We start from the raw sequence: 25,461 nt of genomic DNA on the forward strand, positions 1-25,461 counted from the left end.
AGAGTGAGAGAGAGAGAGAACATGAGGAGGGGAGGGGCAGAGGGAATGGAAGAAGCAGACACTCCACTTAGTGGGGAGCCCCAAATGGGGCTCAATTCCAGGACCCCAAGGTCATGACCCAAGAGGAAGGCAGATGCTTACCTGACTGAGCCATCCAGGTGCGCTCTAATGTTCCTTTTGTTATTAATTTCTAGTTTTCATGTGTTTGTGAATCTTCCAGTTTTCCTTTTGTTAATTTATTTCATACTGTGTGGTCAGAGAAGACATTTTAATCTTCAATTTGCTACAATTTGTTTTGTGGCATAAGATATTATTTATCCTAGGAAATGATCCATGTGTTATTGATTAGAATGTTTATTCTTCTGTTGTTGGAGAGAATGTTCTGTATATGTGTTAGGTCCTTTTGGTCTATTGTGCTGTTCAAATCTGCTGTTTCATTTTTGATTCTCTGTCTGGGTGATCTATCCATCATCAAGAGTGGGATTTTGAGGTCCCCAGCTCTTAGAGCATTATTTTTTATTTCTCCTTTTATCTCTTGTTATTGTGTTATATATTTAGGTGTTCTGATCTTGGGAGCATAAATATTTATAATTTTGTTTTCTTTTATCATAATGTAATGACCTTCTTTGTTTTTTCTTTCTTTTCCCCCCCATTTTTAGTTTAAAGTCTATTTTGTGTGATTAAATACAGTTAACCCTAACCCTGTTTTTTGTTGTTATTTTTCCTACTATTTGTTTGAAATGAATTTTTCCATCCATTCATTTTTGGTGTATGTGTGTCTTTAAGGCTAAAGTAAGCCTCTATAGGCTGCATATCATTGTATTTTTTTATGCCAGTCTATGTCTTTGAAGAGTTTAATCTGTTCACATTTAAAATAATTTTTTAAAAGTAATTATTGATGGGTAAAGATTTACTATTGCCATTTTGTTAATTGCTCTTTGGTTGTTTTGCAGATTCCTTATTGCTTATTTCTTATCTTGTTATCTTTTTTTTTTTTTTTTGGCTGTTTTAATGTCCTTCAGTATCAGTATACTTTGACTTCTTTACCATGTTCTTTTGCATAATTGCCACAGGATTTTTCCTTGTGGTTACCATTAGGTTTACATAAAATATCAAAATTTATAAACCCCTATTATAAGGTGATAACAACTTAACTTCAATAGAATCTCCAAACTTTACACTTCTACTTCTCCTCTATTCTCCTCTACTCTAGTTTCTAGATTATATATCCATCACCTCTTTGGTTAGGTTTATTCCAAGGTGTCTTATGGTTTTTGGTGCTACTGTAAATAGAATTGATTCCCTAATTTCTCTTTCTACAGTTACATTGTTAGTGTATAGGAAAGCAACCGATTTCTGTGCATTGATTTTGTACCCTGCCACATTACTGAATTGCTGTATGAGTTCTAGTAATTTGAGGGTGGAGTCTTTTGGGTTTTCCACAAAAAGTATCATGTCTTCTGTAAAGAGAGAGAGTTTGACATCTCCTTTGCCAATTTGAATACCTCTTATTTCTTTTTGTTGTCTGATTGCTGTTGTTAGGACTTCTTACACTATGTTAAACAATAGTGGTGAAAGTAAGCATCCTTGTCATGTTCCTGATCTTAAGGGAAAGGCTCTGAGCTTTTTCACTGATATTTGCTGTGGGCTTTTCATAGACGGTTTTTGTGAAATTGAGGAATATTTCTGCTATCCTTACACTCTTAAGAGTTTTAATCAGGAAAGGATCCTGTATTTTGTCAAAAGCTTGTTCTGCATCAACCGAGAGGACCATATGGTTCTTCTCTCTCCTCTTATTACTGTGCTCTATCACACTTATTGATTTGTGAATATTGAACAGCCTTGAATCCCAGAGATAAATCCCACCTGGTCATGATGGGTAATCTTTTTAATGCACTCTTGGATCTTATTAGCTAGGATCTTGTTGAGAATTTTGGCATCCATATTCTTCAGGGATATTGGTCTGAAATTCTCCTTTTTGATGGAGTCTTTGTCTGGTTTAGGGATCAAGGTAATGCTGGTCTCATAGAATGAGCCTAGAAGTTTTCTTTTGGTTTCCACTTTTTGAAACAGCTTCAGGAGAATAGGTATTATTCTTTTTTGAATGTTTGGTAGAACTTCCCAGGGAATCCATCTGGCCCTGGACTCTTGTTTTTTGGGAGGTTCTTGACCACTGCTTCAATCTTGTTACTGGTTATTGGTCTATTCAGTTTGTCAATTTCTTCCTGTTTCAGATTTGTAGTTTATAGGTTTCCAGGAAGGCATCCATTTATTCTAGGTTTCTTAATTTTTTGGCATATAGTTGTTGATAATAATTTCTAATAATTGTTCTTATTTCCTTGGTGTTAGTCATGATCTCTCTCCTTTCATTCATCATCTTATTGATTTGGGTCATTTTCTTTTCTTTTCTTGTGGATAAGTCTGGCCAGTGTTTTATCAGTCTTACTAATTCTTTCAAAGAACAAGCTTCTAGTTTTGTTGATCTGCTCTATAGCATTTCTGGTTTCTAATTTATTGATCTCTGCTCTAATCTTAATTATTTCTCTTCTAATGCATTGCTCAGGCTTTATTTGTTGTTCTTTCTCCAGTTCTTTATGGTGTAAAGTTAATTGGGATTTTTCTGTGTGTGTGTGTGTGTGTGTGTGTGTTTGTGTGTTTGTGTGTGTGTGTGTTTGAGTGAGACTTGGATGACTATGTATCTTCCCCTTAGGACTGCCTTTGTGGATCCCATAGGTTTTGGAATGAAGGTTTTCATTCTCATTTCCATAATTTCTTTAAGTTTTTTGATTTCCAGGTTGACCCAAACGTTCTTGAGTAGGATGATCTTTAGCTTTCAAGTGTTTGAATTTCTTCCAAATGTTTTCTTATGATTGAGTTCCAGTCTTAAAGCATTGTGGTCTGAGAATATGCAGGGAATAATCTCAATCATTTGTTATTGGTTCAGACCTGATTTGTGACCCAATATGTGATTTATTCTGGACAAAGTTCCATGTACATTCGAGTAGAATGAATATCCTATTGTTTTAGGGTGGAATGTTCTGTATTTATCTATTAGGTTCATCTGGTCCAGGGTGTCATTCAAAGCTCTTGTTTCTTTGTTGATTTTCTGCTTAGATGATCAGTGTATGTTGAGGTTTGATGTTGAGGTCTCCTACTATTAGCATATTATTATCAATATGTCTCTTTATTTTGGTTAACAGTTGGGTTATGTACTTGGCTGCTCCCATGTTGGGGGCATAGATATTTGCAATTGTTAGATTCTCTTGTTGGATAGACCCTTTATGCATGATATAGTGCCTTTCTGTATCTCTAACTACAGTCTTTAGCTTAAAATCTAATTTATCTTATATGAGAATTGCTGTTCCAGTAATTTTTCTCCATCCCTTCATTTTCAGTCTAGATGCATCTTTAGGGTCAAAATGAGTCTCTAGTAGACAGCATATGGATGGATCATGTCTTTTTATCCAATCTGCAAACCCTGTGCTGTTTCAAGGGAGAATTTAGGCCATTCACATTGAGAGTGATTATGAAAAGATATGATTTTATTGTTATCATGTTTCCTTTGAAGTTCTTGCTTCTATAGACTGTCTCTGTAAATTTCTGTTCTATATCACTCTTGGGGTCTTTCTCTTTTTATTGATCCCCTCTTAATATTTCTTGTAGTGCTGGCTTGGTGGTCATATATTCTTTCAATTTCTGCCAGTCTTGGAAATTCCTTGTCTCTCCATCCATTCTGAATGACAGCCTTGCTGGATAAAGTATCCTTGACTGCATTTTCTTCTCATTTAGTACCCTGAGTATGTCTTGCCAGCCCTTTCTGGCTTTCCAGGTCTCTGTGGACAGGCCTGACATTATTCTGATGTTCCTCACTCTGTATGTAAGAAATATCTTCCCTTTTGCCCCTTTCAAGATGGTTTCCTTGGATCTAAGATTTGCAAATTGTACTATGATATGTCATGGTTTGGTCTCTTCTCATTGATCTTGGGAGGGGTCCTCTCTGTCTCTTATTTTCTTCCCCAGATTAGGGAAGTTCTCAACTATGATTTGCTCAAATATATCTTCTAGACCTCTCTCTCTCCCCTTTTCAGGGATTGCAATAATCCTGATAGAACATTTTGTTCTGTCACTGATCTCTCTCAGTTTGATTCCTTGGGTTTTAATTTGTTTTTCCCATTCCACCTCAATTTCCATCTTTTCTATCATCTGTAGGCCTGATTAGATGTCATAGTTAGATATCATAGTTAGTCCTGATTAGATCCCATTTCTGCCCTTAGAGGTTCTATATTGTTGTTAATATTTTTCTTAAGCCTAGATATCACCTTGATAATTGTCACTCTGAAGTCAATTTCTGACATCTTGGTTATATCCATATCGAGTAGTTCTGTGGCAGAAGACACATTCTCGGAATCTTTCCTTTGTTGGGGGTTTCCCTCCCAGTCATTCTGTTGAGGGGTGATTGAGGAATGTACAGAGTCCAAGTTATTGACCACAACCCAAGCAAGATGCATCTGTTTTATAGGGACATTAGGGTTGTTGGCTTCTTGTTCTTTCAGCCTATCTTCTGGGGGAGTGGCCTGCCACACTATTACCCAGGCAACCCTGTTAGGACAGAGATGCCATGCTCCCTATAGCAGGGGTGGGGGACAGGCTCACTGAAAACCATTTTTTTTGTGGCTTTTGTTCTCTGGTGGTTTTCCCTGGTAGCTTTCTGCAACTCTTCTGAGAGTCAGAGCAGAAATGACTGTATCCAAACCTCTGTCTCAGAATAGAAATATCACAGTCTGATCTTCACTGAGCTCTCTAGGCCACACTGTCTCCGTTTCTGTGCTGCTAAAAACCACAGTGTCCTGGGTTGTACACACCCCAGAGCAGCACTCTCAGCCCTTGGTTCTAGGTCTGGGCATGTCTCTGCCTTTTGTGCTTCTAAAATTGTAAGCCACTCCTGGTTCACATATATGCCCCCAAAGCTCCAGGTTTTGGGGGCTGACCTAAAGTCCCTTCCCCATGCTACTGGTTTGCAAATCTGTGCCTGGTCCCAGCATGGGAGGCTTTTGTGTGTTCCTGTGTGATTTCACCTTCCTGGCTCAGGCGTTTATGGCAGCTCCCTCCCCTTTCTGTTCATCTTCTTTTTTCTGCCTGAGGAATCATGGCTCCCCACTTCATACCTCAAGACCAGCCACCAGAGATATTCTGTTTGTGGATATCCTGATATATCTTCTTACATCTCAGACCATCATCCCTACCTTTAATACTGACTTTAGTTACCACCTATATGCCTCTCATTCCCATATTTATATCTCCAGCCATGAATTCTCCCTGGAATAGGCCCAGACCTTCTCAAAGAAATAACAAACTCAGAATAGACAAATCAGAGTTCTTGGTAACACTATAAGCCTGCCCAATCTTCTGCTTTACATTTTCTTACTTCATAGGTGATTAAACTAAAAACTAGGAAAATAACCAAATTATCCAATCTAACAAATCATCTAACTTGTCACATAACTAGTAGTGGGACAGGTAGAGTATGAACCAAGGCAGTAGAGCTCCTGAGGATAAGTTCTTACCTATAATAATCTACTACCCCCATGTCAATTTAAATGATTTAGATTTTATCTTCTGAACATGCTTATGAAGAAAGATTTATTTTTAAAAGAACATTCTTAATCTCAGAAAGATTAAGTTACTAGCCCAAAGCCACCAGCTATTATTTTGTACATCCAAGATGCAATTTTGGGAATGCCTTTCTCTGTATTGCTTGGATATAGGTTATTTGTTATTCCATCTCTACCATAAATTTTGGTTCTTTGACTCAAGTTCCTTAAAGATATACCAGTACTTCAATGCTCCTATTATGGGAGAAGCCAACTATATAAACCAATTAATAACAAAATCAAAGAAAAACATCAACAATAATGAATAATAGTAGGGGACTTTCACACCCCCCTCACTGAAATGGACAGATCATCCATGCAAAAGATCAACAGGAAAATAAAGGCCTTAAATGACACACTGGACAGATGGACATCACAGATATATTCAGAACATTCCATCCCAAAGCAACAGAATACACATATTTCTCTAGTTCACGTGGGACATTCTCCAGAATAGATCACATCCTGGCTCACAAATCAGGTCTCAACTGGTACCAAAAGATGGGGATCATTCCCTGCATATTTTTAGACCACAATGCTCTTATGCTAGAACTCAATCACAAGAGGAAATTTGGAAAGAACCCAAATACATGGAAGCTAAAGAGTATCCTTCTAAAGAATGGATGGGTCAGCCAGAAAATTAAAGAATTGAAAAAATTCATGGAAACAAATGATAATGAAAACACAATGGTTCAAAATCTGTGGGACACAGCAAAGGCAGTGCTAAGAGGAAAATGCATAGTGATACAAGTCTTTCTCAAGAAACAAAAAGGGTTTCAAATACACAACCTAACCCTACACCTAAAGGAACTAGAGAAAGAACAGCAAAGAAAGCCTAAACCCTACAGGAGAAGAGAAATCATAAAGGTCAGAGCAGAAATGAATGAAACAGAAACAAACAAACAAAAAAACAGTAGAACAAATCAACAAAACTAGAGGCTGGTTCTTTGAAGGAATTAATTTGATAATCCTTTGATAAAGGAATAAAATTGATAAATCCCTGGCCAGACTTATCAACAAGAAAAGAGGACCCAAATAAATAAAATCATGAATGAAAGAAGAGAGATCACAACCAACACCAAAGAAATATAAACAATTATAAGAATATATTATAAGCAACTCTATGCCAACAAATTTGACAATCTGGAAGAAATGGATGCATTCCTAGAGACATATAAACTACCAAAAACTGAACCAGGAAGAAATAGAAAACCAGAACAGACCCATAACCAATAAGGAGATCGAAGCAGTCATCAAAAATCTCCCAACAAACAAGAGCCCAGGGCCAGACAGCTTTCCAGGGGAATTCTACCAAACATTTAAAGAATAAGTAATACCTATTCTCCTAAAACTGTTTCAAAAAACAGAAATGGAAGGGAAACTTCCAAACTCATTTTATGAGGCCAGCATCACCTTGATCCCAAAACCAGACAAGGATCCCATAAAAAAAAAAAGAGAATTACAGACCAATATCCTTGATGAACACAGATGCTAGAATTCTCACCAAAATACTAGCCAATAGGATCCAACAGTACATTAAAAGGATTATTCACCATGACCAAGTGGGATTTATTCCAAGGCTGCAAGTTTGGTTCAACATCCACAAATCAAGCAATGTGATACAATACATTAATTAAAGGAAGAACAAGAACCACATGAAACTCTCAGTAAATGCTGAAAAAGCATTCAACAAAGTACAGCATCCTTTCTTGATCAAAACTTTTCAAAGTGTAGGGACAGAGGGTACATACCTCAATATCATCAAAGCCATCTCTGAAAAACCCACCACGAATATCATTCTCAATGGAGAAAAATGAGAACTTTTCTGCTAAGGTCAGGAACAAGGAGGGGATGTCCATTATCACCACTGCTATTCAACATAGCACTAGAAGTCCTAGCCGCAGCATTCAGACAACAAAAAGAAATTAAATGCATCCGAATTGGAAAAGAAGAAGTCAAACTCTCCTTCTTTGCAGATGATATGATACTTTCTGTGGAAAACCCAAAAGACTCCACTCCAAATCTGCTATAATTTGTACAGGAATTCAGTAAAGTGTCAGGATATAAAATCAATGCACAGAAATAAGTTTCATTTCTTTACACCAACAACAAGACAGAAGAAAGAGAAATTAAGGAGTCAATCCCATTTATAATTGCACCCAAAACCATAAGATACCTAGGAATAAACATAACCAAAGAGGCAAAGAATCTCTACTCAGAAAACTATAAAGTACTCATGAAAGAAATTGAGAAAGACACAAAGAAATGGAAAAATGTCCCATGTTCCTGGATTGGAAGAACAAACATTATGAAAATGTCTATGCTACCTAAAGCAAACTACATGTTTAATGCAATCCCTATCAAAATCCCATCCATTTTTTTTTTCAAGGAAATGGAACAAATAATCCTAAAATTTATATGGAACCAGAAAAGACCTCGAATAGCCAGAGGAATGTTGAAACTGAAAGCCAAAGTTGGTGGCATCACAATTCTAGACTTCAAGCTCTATTAAAAAGCTGTCATCTGTCCAACAGAAAAAAAATACAGAGGATGGGCCTTCTGCAACAGAGCTAACAGCTATCAACATAGACAATATGTCGGAAAGAGAATTCAGGCTAACAGTTTTCCAGGCAATAGGTAGGTTGGAGAAAGACATGGATGACCAAATGGAATTGATTAGGGCTGAACCGAAAGCGACCAGAGATGATGTTTACAATGTTAGGGAAGAGCTGAAAGCTATGAGGGATGAGGTTCACAATGCTCTCAATGAGTTCCAATCTAATCTAAATTCTCTTAAAGCTAGGGTAACTGAGACAGAAGATAGAATTAGTGATCTGGAGGACAAATAGATAGAGAGAAAGGATCAGGAGGAAGCCTGGAACAAACAGCTTAGAAGCCATGAAAACAGAATCAGGGAAATAAATGATGCCATGAAACATTCCAATGTCAGAATTATTGGAATCCCTGAAGGGGAGGAGAAAGAAAGAAGTCTAGAAGATATAGTGGAACAAGTTCTTCATGAAAATTTTCCCAATCTCGTGAATGGAACCAGCGTTCATGTACTAGAGGCTGAATGGTCTCCACCCAAGATTATATATTCCAGAAAAACATCAAGGCACCTGATAGTCAAATTGAGGAATCATAATTGTAGATATAATCTCTTGAAAGCCGCTAGGACAAAGAGGCTCCTTACTTACAGAGGAAAGCCCATCAGAATAACATCAGACCTGTCCACAGAGACCTGGCAAGCTAGAAAGGGCTGGAAAGATATATGCAGGGCACTAAATGAGAAGAACATGCATCCAAGAATACGTTATCCAGCAAGACTGACATTCAAAATGGATGGAGAGATAAAGACCAGCAAGGCTTAAAAGACTATGAAACCACCAAGCCAACACTGCAGGAAATATTAAGCGGGGTTCTATAAAAGAGGAAAAATCCCAAGACTAGCATTGAACAGAAATATAGAGACAATCTACAGAAAGAAAGACTTCAAAGGTAACACGATGTCAATAAAAACGTATCTATCAATAATCACTCTCAATGTGAATGGCCTAAATGCGCCCATAAAATGGCAGAGGGTTGCAGATTGGATAAAACGACAGGATCCATCCATATGTTGTCTATAAGAGACCCATTTTGAACCTAAAGATACACCAAGACTGAAAGTGAAGGGATGGAGAAGCATCTTTCATGCCAATAGGCTTCTAAAGAAGGCCGGGCTAATGATTCTCTTATCAGACAAATTAGATTTTAAACTAAAGACTGTAGTTCAGAGATACAGAAAGACACTACATCATTCTTAAAGGGACTATCCACCAAGATGATCTAATAATACTGTAAATATCTATGCCCCCAATATGGGAGCAGCCAATTACACAAGAAAACTGTTAATCAAGATAAAGAGTCATATTGATATGAATACATTAATAGTAGGAGATCTTAACATGCCTCTCTCAGAAATAGACAGATCACTGAATCAGAAAAGCAATAAAGAAACAAGAGCATTGAATGACACATTGGACCAGATGGACCTCATAGATATATACAGAACATTCCACCCTAAAACAACAGAATGCTCATTCTTCTCAAGTACACATGGAAACTTCTCCAGAATATACCACATACTGGGTCACAAATCAGGACCCAACCGATACCAAAAGACTGAGATTATTTCCTGCACATTCTCAGATCACAATGCTTTGAAACTTGAGCTCAATGACAAGGAAAAGTTCGGAAGGAACTCAAACACCTGGAAGCTAAAGAACACCTTGCTTAAGAATGCTTGGATCAACAGGAGATCAAAAAAGAACTGAAACAATTCATGGAAACCAATGAGAATGAAGACACTTCAGTCCAAAACCTATGGGATACAGCAAAGGCGGTCCTAAAGGGGGAAATATATAGCCATCAAAGCCTCCCTCAAAAAAATTGAAAAATCCAGAACACACCAGCTGTCTCTACACCTTAAAGAACTGGAGAATCAACAACAAATCAAACCAACTCCACACATAAGAAGGGAAATAATCAAGATTAGAGCTGAGATCAATGAGGTAGAAACCAGAGATAGAGTAGAACGTATCAATGAAACTAGAAGCTGGTTTTTTGAAGAATCAATAAGATTGATAAACCATTGGCCACACTAATCCAAAAGAAAAGAGTGAAAGCCCAGATTCATAAAATTATGAATGAAAAGGGAGAGATCACAACTAACACCAAGGAAGTAGAAACAATCATCAGAAGTTATTATTAACAGTTATATGCCAATAAGCTAAGCAACCTAGATGAAATGGATGCATTCCTGGAAAACTATAAACTCCCAAAATTGAACCAAGAAGAAATTGACAACCTGAATAGACCGATACCTAGTAATGAGATTGAAGCAGTGATCAAAAACCTCCCAAAAAACAAGAGCCCAGGACCTGATGGATTCCCTGGGGATTCTACCAACCTTTCAAAGAAGAAATAACACCTATTCTCCTGAAGCTGTTTCAAAAAATTGAAGCAGAAGGAAAATTTCCAGACTCTTTCTATGAAGCCAGCATTACCAAACCAGGCAAAGACTCTACCAAAAAGGAGAATTTCAGACCAATATCACTGATGAATATGGATGCTATGATTCTCAACAAGATCCTAGCAAACAGGATCCAACAGCATATTAAAAACATTATCCACCATGACCAGGTAGGATGGTTGAACATTCGCCAATCAATCAATGTGATAGAACAAATTAGTAAGAGAATAGAGAAGAACCACGTGGTCCTCTTAATTGATTCAGAAAAAGCATTTGACAAAATCCAGCATCCATTCGTGGTTAAAATGCTTCAAAGTATAGGAATAGAGGAAACATTCCTGAACTTCACAAAATCTATCTATAAAAGACCCACAGCAAATATCTTCCTCAATGGGAAAAGGCTTGCAACCTTCCCACTGAGATCAGGAACACGACAAGGATACCCACTCTCACCACTCTTGTTCAATATAGTATTAGAAGTCCTAGCAACAGCAATCAGACAACAAAGAGAAATAAAAGGTATCCAAATTGGCAATGAAGAAGTCAACCTCTCTCTCTTCACAGATGACATGATTCTTTATATGGAAAACCCAAAAGACTCCACCCCCAAACTGTTAGAACTCATACAGCAATTCAGTAATGTGGCAGGATATAAAGTAAATGTACAGAAATCAGTGGCTTTTTTATACACCAACAATGAAAATATAGAAAAGGAAAATATAGAAAGAGGTAAAGGATCTGTACTGCCTATGTTCTCCTCTAGGATTCTGATGGATTCCTGTCTCACATTGAGGTCTTTTATCCATTTTGAGTTTATCTTTGTGTATGGTGTAAGAGAATGGTTGAGTTTCATTCTTTTACATATAGCTGTCCAGTTTTCCCAGCACCACTTATTGAAGAGACTGTCTTTTTTCCACTGGATATTTTTTCCTGTTTTGTCGAAGATTATTTGACCATAGAGTTGAGGGTCCATATCTGGGCTCTCTACTCTGTTCCACTGGTCTATGTGTCTGTTTTTATGCCAGTACCATGCTGTCTTGGTGATCACAGCTTTGTAATAAAGCTTTAAATCAGGTAATGTGAGGCCCCCAGTTTTATTTTTGTTTTTCAACGTTTCCTTAGTGATTCAGGGTCTCTTCTGATTACATACAAATTTCTGGATTATTTGCTCCAGCTCTTTGAAGAATACTGGTGGAATTTTGATCAGAATGGCATTAAAAGTATAGAATGCTCTAGGCAGTATACACATTTTAACATTGTTTATTCTCCCAATCCAAGAGCATGGAATGTTCTTCCTTCTTTTTGTGTCTTCTTCAATTTCCTTCATGAGTGTTCTGTAGTTCCTCAAGTACAGATCCTTTACCTATTTGGTTATGTCACCAAACTATGGAAAGAACCAAGATGCCCTTCAACAGACGAATGGATAAGGAAAATGTGGTCCATATACACTATGGAGTATTATGCCTCCATCAGAAAGGATGAATACCCAACTTTTGTAGCAACATGGACGGGATTGGAAGAGATTATGCTGAGAGAAATAAGACAAGCAGAGAGAGTCAATTATCATATGGTTTCACTTATTTGTGGAGCATAACAAATAGCATGGAGGACATGGGGAGTTAGAGAGGAGAAGGGAGTTGGGGGAAATTGGAAGGGGAGGTGAACCATGAGATACTACGGACTCTGAAAAATAATCTGAGGGGTTTGAAGTGGTGGTGGGGGGGAGGTTAGGGTACCAGGTGGTGGGTATTATAGAGGGCACACGGATTGCATGGAGCACTGGGTGTGGTGAGAAAATAATGAATACTGTTATGCTGAAAATAAATAAATTTAATTAAAAAAAGTAAAAATCCCATATATTCCAACAATCCCACCTCTGGATATATACCCAAAGGAAGTAAAATGATATGAAATAAAATCTGAAGCTATACTTTACTCTTGTAATCATTATTGCAGTGTGACTCATAATGGATAAAATATGGAAATTAATTTTACATGTTCATTGACAGATAAATGGAAAAATGAAATAAGAGCAACATTTATGAATGTGGAGGACATTAAGAGAAGTGAAATAAGCCAAACACAAAAAGAGAAACACTTACAATAATTACAATTGTATATGAAATCTAATAGTCCATCTTTAAAAGTAAAGAGTAGAATGGCAATTGTCAGTGACTGAAGGCAGGGGAAATGGGAAGATGTGGGTAAAATGCTAAGTTTCCAGTGTACATGTTGAATAAATTCTATTTAGAGCAATTTATATATAGTTAAAAAATTGTATATTGGAAATTTTCTGTTACTTTAGATCTCACCAGTTGGTAGTGTTCTTACACACACACACACACACACACACACATGCTTGCGCGCTAAGTGAATTGGTGGTTATGCACTTTGTAGTCATTATTGGAAAGTGTAAGTATTTTAAATGAAACTGTGAACCATATAGATATATATACACACACGTGTGTGTGTGTGTGTATATATATATATATATATATATATATATATATATATATAACACTTTTGTCACTTATTCCTAAATAAATCTGAAGGAAAAAAAAAACAGAAAAAAAATGACAAGACTGAATTGTATAATTTATACTGGATATGTCAAATCTGAGTGGCATGAGTGACCCATGCCCACTAATTGTGACATTTTTTACTATATTCACTATTGCCACTAAAATCAACATAGTTAACCTTCATACATTTTTATCCATACACATATCATCTTTGGATTTCTCAGGGACATTGTTCCCCAAAAGTTTCAAAACACTCATTGATTTTTCACAAAACATCCTACTTTGCTATCACAGATGTAACTATTACTGCACTGGAAATTTAGTAACAGGCAAATAAATTTTTATTTTATGTTAAGAAAAATAAAGCTGTCATCATCAAGACAGTATGTTACTGGCACAAAAACGGACACACAGATCAATGGAATGGAATAGTGAGCCCAGAAATGGACCCTCAACTCTATGGCCAACTAATCTTTGACAAAGCAGGAAAGAATGTCCAATGGAAAAAAGAGTCTCTTCAACAAATGGTGTTGGGAGAACTGTATAGCCACCTAGCAGAACAATGAAACTGGACCATTTCCTTACACCACACACAAAAATAGACTAAAAATGGATGAAGGACCTCAATGTGAGAAAGGAATCCATCAAAATCCTTGAGGAGAACACAGGCAGCAACCTCTTCAACCTCAGCCACAGCAACTTCTTCCTAGAAACATTGCCAAAGGCAAGGGAAGTAAGGGCAAAAATGAACTATTGAGACTTCATCAAGATCAAAAGCTTTTGAACAGCAAAGGAAACAGTCAACAAAACCAAAAGACAACTGACAGAATGGGAGAAGATATTTGCAAATGACATATGAGATAAAAGGCTAATATCCAAAATCTATAAAGAGCTTATCAAACTCAACACCCAAATAACAAATAATCCAATCAAGAAATGGGCACAGGACATGAACAGACATTTCTGCAAAGAAGACATCCAGATGGCCAACAGACACATGAAAAAAGTGTTCCACATCACTCGGCATCAGGGAAATAGAAATCAAATCAATAATGAGATATCACCTCACACCAGTCAGAATGGCTAAATTTAACCAGTCAGGAAATGACAGATGCTGGAGAGGATGTGGAGAAAAGGGAACCCTCCTATACCATTGGTGGGAATGCAAGCTGGTGCAGCCATTCTGGAAAACAGCATGAAGGTTCCTCAAAAAGTAGAAAATAGAGCTCCTCTATGACCCAACAATCACACTACTGGGTATTTACCCTAAAGATACAAATGTAGTGATCTGAAGGGGCATATGCACCTGAATGTTTATAGCAGCAATGTCCACAATAGCCAAACTATGGAAAGAACCTAGATGTCCATCAACAGACGAATGGATAAAGAAGAAGTGGTATATATACACAAGAGAATACTATGCAGCCATCAAAAGAAATGAAATCTTGCCTTTTGCGATGACGTGGATGGAACTAGAGGGTATTATGCTGGGTGAAATAAGTCAAGCAGAGAAATACAATTATATGATCACCCTGATATGAGAATGTTGAGAGGCAATGTGGAGGGGGGGAATGTCGGGGGGTAGGAAAGGAATAAATGAAACATGATGGGATTGGGAGGGACACATACCATAATCGACTTTAATCTCACAAAACAAACTGAGAGTTGCTGAGGGGAGGGGGTGTAGGGAGAGGGTGGACATTGGGGAAGGTATGTGCTATGGTATCCATGTTAGGGGCACCTGAGTGGCTCAGTTGGTAAGTATCTGCCTTTGGCTCAGTTCATGATCCCTGGATCCTGGGATGGAGCCCTGCATTGGGCTCCCTGCTCAGCAGGAAGCATGCTTTTCCCTCTCCTGCTGCCCTTGCTTGTGTTCCCTCTCTCACTGCATCTCTCTCTGTCAAATAAATAAAATCTTTTAAAAAATAAATATCATAGAACCATCTATGGATTCAATGCAGTCCTTATCAAAATTTCAATGACATTATGTTACATAAATAGAAAAAAAAAAGTCCTAAAATTTTTTGGAACCACAAAAGATCCTGAACCAAAACCACTCTTGAGAAAGAAGAACAAACCTGAAGGCATCACATATCCTGACTTCAAACCATATTACCAAGCTATGGTAATCAAAGCAGTATAATACTGACATACAAATAGATACATAGATCAACAAAAACAGAATTGGGAACTTAGAGACAAACCCTCATGTATATTTTCAACTAATACTTGAAAAGAGAGCCAAGAACATTCACTGAGGAATGGATAGTCTTGGGGCGCCTGGGTGGCTCAGTGGGTTAAGCCTCTGTCTTCGGCTTAGGTCACGATCTGGGCCCTGGGATCGAGCCTTAAATTGGGCTCTCTTCTAGGCAGGGAGCCTGCTTCCTCCTCTCTCTCTGCCTGCCTCTCTGCCTACTTGTGATCTCTTTCTGCCAAACAAACAAACAAATAAATAAATAAATGAAATCTTTTTTTTAAAAAAAGAAAGGTAGTCTTTTTAATAGATGAATCTGGGAAAACTGGATAACCACATGTTTATATGAATCATGGGCAGCACTGTACTTCAACAATCTGACTTCTGTCTTCTCATCACATAAGGGATGACTAGAGCTTCCTGGGTCCACCAGCTAGTCAAATGGTTTTAGAACCATCATTGAGATTGGGGGCAGAATACACTGACCTACCCAGAGAAAATATTGGTCATCTGTCACCTGAAGCATCTTGGTGGTGTATAGAAAGATATGTCATTATATTTCATTTACAAATGAGTGGCAATCACCACCCTATTTGATATATATTTTTAGTTGCTTTTTAAAATAGTTTTATCACACTGATAATATGCCTGACCCAAATTAGTCCTTGTAGTACTGGATTGTGGTTATTTCTAAGACCTTAGCACAGTTCATCTTGGATTGTCCTGGGATTTTCTAGGAAAGTCCAGGTTTCTATGGAAGGCAGAGCTTATATTTATCTTGTACTTCAGCACATGGGAAGATCAAGCTTTGATTCCTGGCACTGGTTGGATACTGTGTTGATAGATGCAAAAAAAAAAAAAAACCCACAAACAAAACACCTTGTTTTTTATTTATATGATCTTCAGAAACATATCTCAAACATGTTATTTTCTTTGCCTATAATTAGGGAGTAATATCTCTCAGTCACGTCACAGAGCTATAATGACTCAGCGGAGATAATGTTAGAAACAAAATCCTGGAAATTATGTAGTGTCAACTTAGTGAGAAAGACAGGAGAGAAGTGACCTCTACAAAATGTCATACTTTACAAACAACCTTATTTAATTTTTATAATAATCCTTTTAGGAAGGGGGGGATTCAGATACATGGATTTGTTTTTCAGGTAGACATTCCAGATTAGCTGAATAATTTCACATATAGATAATAGGAGAATGAGCATTTTAACCCTATGCTATGTAAGTCCTTATGGGTCCTGCTGCTTTTGTTTCTCTTTTCTATAAAGATGGGATCCAGTGTTATTTAAAGAAAAAAAAATGTATCTGGCTAAATCTTTTCAACACTTTATACCTTTTCCAGATGTATCCTGATAAAAAGAGAAACATAATAGACACAGCCAATTCTTGTACAATCAATGAGCCAACCTAACAAAGTAGAAATAGTATTAGGTGGAGAGAGTTTAAAAATAAAAACAAAAACAAACCAGTGACCCTTTCAAGGCTACTTGTATGAACTTGAGCAAGTTACTCTGATTTTTTTTTTTTTTTTAAGAAACTTCTCTGTACAATTCATTGTAGTTGGAACTGAGACTAGAAAGACAATGAAGGCACTGGCCCTGAAGACATGGGTGGGCAGCCAACAATTTAAAAAATACTGTTAGCAGTGTATCCTAAGAACAATGTCCTATGGACTTGCAGCACTGAGTTGCTGCTTAGGTGTGTAGAAGCTGGTGTCATGGAAGAAAGCCAACTAGAATTTCCAGGTAGAGATAGAAAAGTGAGTCACTAGAAAATGGGATGCACTGGGAGAGCCGAGACACACCTCTCCGGACCTCACTTCCTTCATCTGTAAAATGAGAGTTGACATCATCATCTCTAAATCCCTATTACACTTTAGTATTCCAAGATTTTGTTTTTATTTCTGTGAATTCTGCTTCTTGTGTTCCCCTACTTGTGTCAAAGAAAGCCAAGTGCATGAAGTAACCCGCTCTTCTGTAAAAATAATACAATTAAATTTTAATATGAGCAATTTGCTGACAGGTTTATTTACACGGAGCTGCAAGCTTTTGAGAAATATTAAAAACAGGTTACTTGAAGGCAAAGTCTTCTTTTAAGAAGGAGCGATTTCATCCCTGAGCACATTTGATTCTTTCATAGGCACTGAAACAGCAGGGGCTGGTATTTCCACTGAATTGTAAAAGGGTTAAGTGTCAGACATGATGTATTTCTCGGGAATGTCATTGAAAATGGACCAGGCCACTGCCCTTAGTGCAAGGCTCATTATTAGCCATCAAAGAAATAGCTCTGACATTCAGTCACCTCACTATTCTTTAAGGGGAAGGATCACTTTGGGCAAATAGAAAGCAACTTGTAAGTACTTATTTTAAGAAATTGCTCCCATAGATCCTAATGGATACCTTCTGTAAATGTTGGTTAAGCAGTTAATCAATTCAGAAGCCAGAAATATTCCCCATTTTGTTTTATCTTAGATTCCAAAAGAAAGAGGAGCTGGTGGTTAATAAGAACCAAAACATCATCTTGCTAATTCACAGAGGCAGGCAGGGTTTGAAAGTTTAACTAATTACAAGATCCACTTCTTTATTTTTTTATTCTTTGGCTAAGATTAATGTGTTTATTTTATTTATTTAGTTAGTAAGTTAGTTAGGCACCATACAGTACATCAACAAGGTCCACTTCTTCTTTTTTTAAAAGAGTTTCAAAAATGGTTTGGTTCTCCTAACTACCAGTATCAGAGGACTTTGTTTAGTGGGTTGCATAAACTGGTTTATTAAAGTGTTTGGGAAAATAGAATTTTTAAAAAAAACTGGTATTTTGTTCATAATGTAATAGTTCCACTCATCCATTTTACCATGAAACATTTATAGAATATCAATTTCACATTTAATTTTTTGCAGTAGGTCTTTTTTTTTATATATATGCATGATTATGTGGAGTAGAGAATAAATTCAGCCACATGATATACAGTTATTTAGCAATGGACTGAACTATCAGAGGTTTCCTCTTGGGACTTAGACCTCAGGCTGGTCAAAAGTGGAACTTTAGGGGACTCGATAGCAGTGACACTGAAACTATACCAAAATATATTGGTATGCGTTTCCTTAAGTAAAGAAGAGAATCATGAGCAACATGCACCTCTGGGATTTCCAGGCCACAATTAGAAAGGAGCAAAGCTATCATCTTGAGACTGAAGATCTCAATGAGAAGTCAGATCATTTTACCTTCCAGAACTATCTTGGTTAGTGGAAATGGGTAAGATTCTGACCACTAGAATGAATGGATCTATGATATTAGGAAACTCCATTTTCCTAGAAACTTGTTCTTAAGTCCTTTTTCTAGTCATCAAAAACTAGACTTATGCTTTGGTGAGTGCTGTGAAGTGTGTAAACCTGGTGATTCACAGACCTGTACCCCTGGGGATAAAAATATATGTTTATAAAAAATTAAAAATTAAAAAAAAAAAAACTAGACTTATGAGGCGCTTGGGTAGCTCAGTTGGTTAAGTGAGTACCTTTGGCTTGGGTCATGATCCTGGAGTCCTGGGATTGAGTCCTGCTCTGGGCTCCCTGCTCAGCAGGGAGTCTGCTTCTCCCTTTGACCTCCTCCCTTCTCATGCTCTCCCTCTCTTTCATTCTCTCTCTCAAATAAATAAATAAAATCTTAGAACAACAACAACAACAACAACAACAGCAAAAAACCAACAAAAAAACCCTAGACTTGCTTCTGACTGTAGGGACAGTGTCCCTAGCAAGTCCTAGCACAGGCACTGGAGATAGATGCATCATGGGCTGGGGGTAAACTTTCCTGTTCATCTATCTTTCCTTCTCCGGCTCTCCTCTGAACATAATTGCAAATTGGTATTCAGCAGAGCCCTAGCCATGGTTATTCCTAAGTAATGGGCTCTGTAGACTTGGTGATTCACAGGAGGTGTTTTCCAAAGTGTGGTCCTTGGAGCATCTGCATAGGAATCAGCTGAGTCATTGTCAAAAATTTAGACTTCTGGGTTCAGGAGCGGCTGGCATTGTCGGGTGTGGGTGTCTTGGCGTTTGAGTGAGTCGACGTGATTGCATTCAGTGTCCTTCACTCGCTAACAGGTCAGAATGCAGATTTTCGTGAAGACCCTGACCGGCAAGACCATCACCCTGGAGGTGGAGCCCAGTGACACCATCGAGAATGTGAAGGCCAAGATCCAAGACAAAGAGGGCCTCCCCCCTGACCAGCAGAGGCTTATCTTTGCTGGCAAGCAGCTGGAAGATGGCCGCACTCTTTCTGATTACAACATCCAGAAAGAGTCCACCCTGCACCTGGTCCTGCGCCTGAGGGGTGGCATGCAGATCTTCGTGAAGACCCTGACTGGCAAGACCATCACCCTGGAGGTGGAGCCTAGTGACACCATTGAAAATGTAAAGGCCAAGATCCAAGATAAGGAGGGCATCCCCCCTGACCAGCAGAGGCTTATCTTTGCCGGCAAGCAGCTAGAAGATGGCTGCACTCTTTCTGATTACAACATCCAGAAAGAGTCAACTCTCCACCTGGTTCTCCGTCTGAGGGGTGGCTGTTAATTCTTCAGTTTTGAATTCATAGTGCCCAATGATGGCATTGCTCTGCACTATAGCCATTTTGCCCCAATTTAAGTTTAGAAATTACCAGTTTCAGTAATAACTGAGTCACTGGTTTTCTCAATAGCTGTTCAAAATGTTAATAAAAGTTTCATTGCATGGTAAAAAAAAAAAAAAATTTAGACTTCTGGACCCCACCCAACATTACTGGGAGTGATCCCAGCCCTTGGTATAAAAGTATTGCCTCGCCAAGGGATTCTTATATTAAAATGTTTGGGAATCCCTAAACTAGACCAATGATGGAAGAGCCTAATAGATAAGGAAATTGCAGATTATAAAATCTCCTGAGATGATACATTTATTCCCCTCCCCGTGAAAGTGATGGATAATCCTCTAAAATTGCTAGAAAAAAAATGCCAAATTGATGAAAAGGGGCTATTACTGCAGAAGCTAAAGGCTCCCAACAAGGGCTATGACACCTAGGAAATTCGCAAATTCTAGTACAAGGTTTGTAGTCTCCTGGAGCTGCAACTTTCAGGTACAGGGAGTGACACATTGTTCCACAAGTAGTCTGTCCAGAATTTCAGTCTCCAAATTTGTCAAAAGCATTTTGACTTCTTCGGTAAAAGGAAAGAAAAGTGAATCACATAGCTGAGTAGCCTCCAACTGGGAACATTTTTTATGGATCTATTAGTTAACACTGTCTCCTTTATCCCAGCCCGGATACTAAACTTTATGTTCACCTGTTAGTAGTAAAGTATTCTAGATATCCTGCAATGATTTTGACTCATCTGCTTAACACTTCTAGATGTAAGAGCCAGAACAATCATGAGCATTTCTCCCTGCAGGGTCACTGATTTGTTTCCTACTGCTTAGAATGTAGGAAATTTTGTTTTGCCTTTATGTGACGTGGGAGCCTGGAAGCACTGCCAAGTCTCAATACTTAGCTACTGGGCACTTGCCATGTCCTCATACAACCATTTATTCCAGATGATTTTCCTTCTGCTTCCTTATTACTTCTGCCCCTTTAAATCTGATCATTTTTATTTTACCTCTTACACAGCCCAAGGTAATGAGTACCAGCAGGTTCCATGACTCATGCTGTGTGTTTCCCATGAAGGAATGGAGTATGATTGAGGTAACAAAAGGTGCTTTGTTTAACACAGTGGATAAAAATCAGCCACACTTCATAACATACTTGATGTCTCTTGTCAAGGGGAGGAAGTGAAAAACATGACTTGTGGCAGGGTCTTTGCAGAAATCTGTTCAGGTAGCAGAATGCTTTGCCTAGCTTAGTGCTGGTAATGAAGCAGCAGGGTCTAATTCAATTGTTGGAGTTACCTGATTATTAACATAATCATTAAGTTTTTTCCAGTCACTACAGTACTGAATTTATCAGCAATAGAAAGGATATAGTTCAAAACATAGAAATCAATGATCTTTCAGGAAAGGTAAAAACTTACCAAACTAGTCACCCAGCGAATGATTCATGTATATAATAAAGCTGATGCTTTAGTTTATAAATTCTTAGGGGGCTAGACGGCAATAGCAGAAGCATTCCTCTTACCACCACCAGGCATATCTTTCATACTCCACATCCACCATTGCTCGAGGCAAGGATTTCAACGAACTTCTCAGGCAGTTACTGGAGTGTTCTGATTACTGTATATTAGTCCGTGGCATCTCCAGAACCGCAACTCTCTCAGATTCCCAAAGCTTTCCCAGACATCTCAAACTAGAGGTTCTCTACTTTGGAACTTCTCAGACCCACCATTTTCTGCCTTCAGAATTAGTAAGTATAAACCCAAGCAGAGAGACACCAAGCACCATTGCCTACCAGAGCATTATAACACAGTTGTGAAAGCACATGCTTTTGAGTCAGATTTCATAGGTTCGAATCCTGGCTCTGCCACTTAGTATCTCTGTGATTTTGTCAGGTGATTTCAGCTTTCTTTGCTTTTGTTTCTTTACATAAATTGGGTATAATACTAGTGACTATCTTGGGCAGTTGTGAGGATTAAAAGTATTAATACATAAAAAGCACTCAGAATAGTGTCTGAAACAGTAAATTCTCAAAATTTTTAACCTGTCATTGTGACTATTATTATCTAAGCATATGCCTTGTGTCTTCATCATGGATAATTTGGTTATAAAGAGATATAAAGGTTTAAAAACTACCTTAAGCAAAGCAAACATATGAAAAATTTTTTCCCCAAAGTTAAAGTAATGATTTTCTGGAAACCAGAGAGGGAAGTATAGCTAGTTTTCAGGGTGCTCCTCAGCCAGATTCAGAAAGTGCTCAGAATTTCCAAGGTAGACACTGTCTCTCACTTTCTTGGGAGTCAGATGACCCCTTGTCTTTGGTCTGGTCATCTACGGGGAAAGTTTCAGAATCATGAGTCCTGCTTGTCTACTTAGTAATTATTGTAGGAATCTAATATATGAGAAAGAGCCTATAGAGGATATAGAGTCATTGATTATTTATTAGCCACTAATTTTAGAGTGAAGCATGTTAAGAAAATGCCAGTATGAATTGGCAGGCTTTAGTAAATGTGTCCATCTCTTCATACATAAAGTGCAAATCAAGGACAATGATGAGGTGCATTGTAAGATGCAACTTCAGGAAAACCTCAGAGCATAGATCCAGAGAGCTTATCTTAGGCTTACTAATTTTCCATAAATTTTGGGTAATTTTGCCATGTGGATGATGAGAAATTCAAACTTTTTGCATGTGAATTTATTCTTTCCTATTTCCCTTTTTTAATAGTACTGCTAGGACCCTTTATTTACTGTAGCACAGAACTACATGCTGGGTAAGAATTTTATTTTTGTATTATTGTAATATGTAATTTAGCACAACAGGTATCTATATTGGATAAGTGATTTTTGGATTCTACATGATTTTACAGGCCAAAAAAACAAAAAACAAAAAAACCCAAAACCCAAGACCAAAGTTCAAACAAAAAAACCCAATTCCATAAATAATAAAAACTGCCAGAATTTGAAAATATGGAGGATTAAATCCATGGGCATTTGTGATTTAAGGTTCAAAAATCTCAGATATTCTTTATAACCGTTTACAAAGCAACTGGTTTCCCTCAGCTAATGGTTAAACTGAGATATGTGTACCTGTGTATTACTATACACATTTTAATAGCATGTTAATGTAAGTATGCTTAGAATATTGAATTATTTCTAGCTATTATCAGCACTTAGAGTGGGGAAAAATGGAACCCAAATGCCACTTTTCTATCACATAATTGGTATTTCAAATATTCCTCATTGACCAATTCTCTCTTTAGGAGAATAGAGGATTGCACTTCCCAACCCCCTGAAATTCTATAAAGCCACAGACCCCTTTGGCCTATATAATGAGACTAAAAACACTGCATGTCACCTTCTTGTAAGGCATATCATTTTCAGTGCTTGCCTATCTAGTCACCCAGGACTTGATTGTGTCTGCTAGGGAAGAGGCACTGTGAAATCCAAGTTGCCTGGAATGCTGAGCTTTCAGAAGGAAAAAAGTTAATCTGGGATTCATAGTGGACTTGGTATGAATGAATAACATCTTCATTTTTATTGAGTTATAATTGACAAATAAAAATTGTATACTTTTGGGGCACCTGGGTGGCTCAGTGTGTTAAAGCCTCTGCCTTCAGCTCAGGTCATGATCCCAGGGTCCTAGGATCAAGCCCCGAGTCAGGCTCTCTGCTCCGCAGGGAGCCTGCTTCTTCCCCTCTCTTTCTCTCTCTCTGCCTGCCTCTCTGCCTGCTTGTGATTTCTCTCTGTCAAATAAATAAAATCTTTTAAAAAAATTGTATACTTTTGGGTATCTGGGTGGCTCAGTGGGTTAAAGCCTCTGCCTTTGGCTCAGGTCATGATCCCAGGGTCCTGGGATTGAGCCCCGCATCGGGCTTTCTGCTCGGCAGGGAGCCTGCTTCCTCCTCTCTCTCTGCCTGCTTCTCTGCCTACTTGTGATCTCTGTCTGTCAAATGAATAAATAAAATCTTTTAAAAAAAATGTATACTTTTAAGGTGTATGACTTGACGTTTTGAAGATATTCATATACATTGTGAAAAGTTTGCCACTGTCAAGCTAATTAACATAGATGACACCTCACAAAGTTAGCTTTTTCTTTTCTTTTGTGGTAAGACTACTTAAGATATGCCCTCTTACCAGACTTCCAGTACACAATATATTATGGTTAACCACAGTCATATTGCTGCACATTAGATATCCAGAACTTACTGGTCTTGCATAACTGAAACTTTGTGCCCCTTTGGATATAAATTGCAATTGGGGGGACGCCTGGGTGGCTCAATTGGTTAAGCTGCTGCCTTCCACTTGGGTCATGGTTCCAGTGTCCTGGGATTGAGTCCCGCATAGGGCTTCTTGCTCTGCAGGGAGCCTGCTTCTCTCTCCACCTCTGCCTGCCAGTCTGCCGGTTTGTGTGCTCTCACTCTCTCTCCCTCTCTGACAAATAAATAAAAAAATTAAAAAAAATTGCAATTTGGGGGTTATTTGTTACTGCAGCATGACATTAGGGCAGATTCTGTCTGCTTTACATTTCAGAGTGAAACAGCATTTTGAACCCATAGAGACTGGGGGAAAATCTTGATAACTTCCTGGAGAAAAGGAAGAGAGAATAGGAACGATGAAGGCTTTCATAGATAATTCTTATATATGCTTTTATGACTTGAGGAATAGTGTAGTACAACTTCTTCATTTCACCCAGGAATGACTTAGTGTCCCAGGAAGAGGACTGACTTGATGTAGTTCAAACATTTGTCAGTAGCAAAGTCTGTTAATGTTTTACATACTATTTTACAGGGAAATAATATAAGAAATAAGAGGAAAAGCACAGGCTAGAATGAAAACCCTGTAGCTGTGTGCAATTTTAATAAAATAAGATTTTGACAAAAGTTTTCAGTGGAAATGTGAGAATCTTGAAATCAGCTTTAAAGTCTATCTTGTCATTCTGCTTGAGAAAAGAAATGAAGCCCTATGCAGTATTGCTAGTGTATGGTGTCAGGCTGAGGTCACCCTACCAGCAAGAGACATAGGGAGATTCAAGCACTCTGTCTTTTTTGTGGGACTCACATGTAAAAGAAAGATAAGAGATAAGGAGCAAGTAGTGATCAAAAACAAAGCAAAAAGCTCCTAACAGCAGAGATGGGGCAAAAATACAGGTCGTTTGACTGACAGTTAATTAGGGGCAGATGGTTAAAAGACGTGAATTTTAGTTCCAAGCTGAGAAAGTTGAGACAGGTTATTTTACTTCATTAAATTCACTTTTTGTACTGTGAGAATTGATTGAATTCTAAATTTATTTCTCACATTACTTTTTACCTTCTTTTTTCCACCAACCTTTAATGATTTATTTTTCCATATTAAAGTACTATCCTTAAGTAGTAATGTGAAAGTGTAAGGAATTGAGCAAAGAATTGTTGAGTAGAGCTAACATCTCTTATTCTCCAACAATACTCCCTTCATGCCAAGTACCAAC

The 25,461-nt window shown here is 37.9% G+C and overlaps 1 protein-coding gene across 1 annotated transcript; it reads left to right on the plus strand.

Moving 5' to 3' along the window:
* The first annotated feature begins 19,398 nt into the window (after positions 1 to 19,398).
* LOC131820378 (polyubiquitin) lies at positions 19,399 to 20,110 on the plus strand. Its single transcript, XM_059155953.1, has one exon. It carries the CDS (start codon positions 19,497 to 19,499, stop codon positions 19,956 to 19,958), a length of 462 nt encoding a protein of 153 aa, XP_059011936.1. The 5' UTR covers positions 19,399 to 19,496; the 3' UTR covers positions 19,959 to 20,110.
* Positions 20,111 to 25,461: the final 5,351 nt, after the last annotated feature.

Source organism: Mustela lutreola, chromosome 18 (genome assembly GCF_030435805.1).
Source record: "Mustela lutreola isolate mMusLut2 chromosome 18, mMusLut2.pri, whole genome shotgun sequence".
NCBI lineage: Eukaryota > Metazoa > Chordata > Mammalia > Carnivora > Mustelidae > Mustela > Mustela lutreola.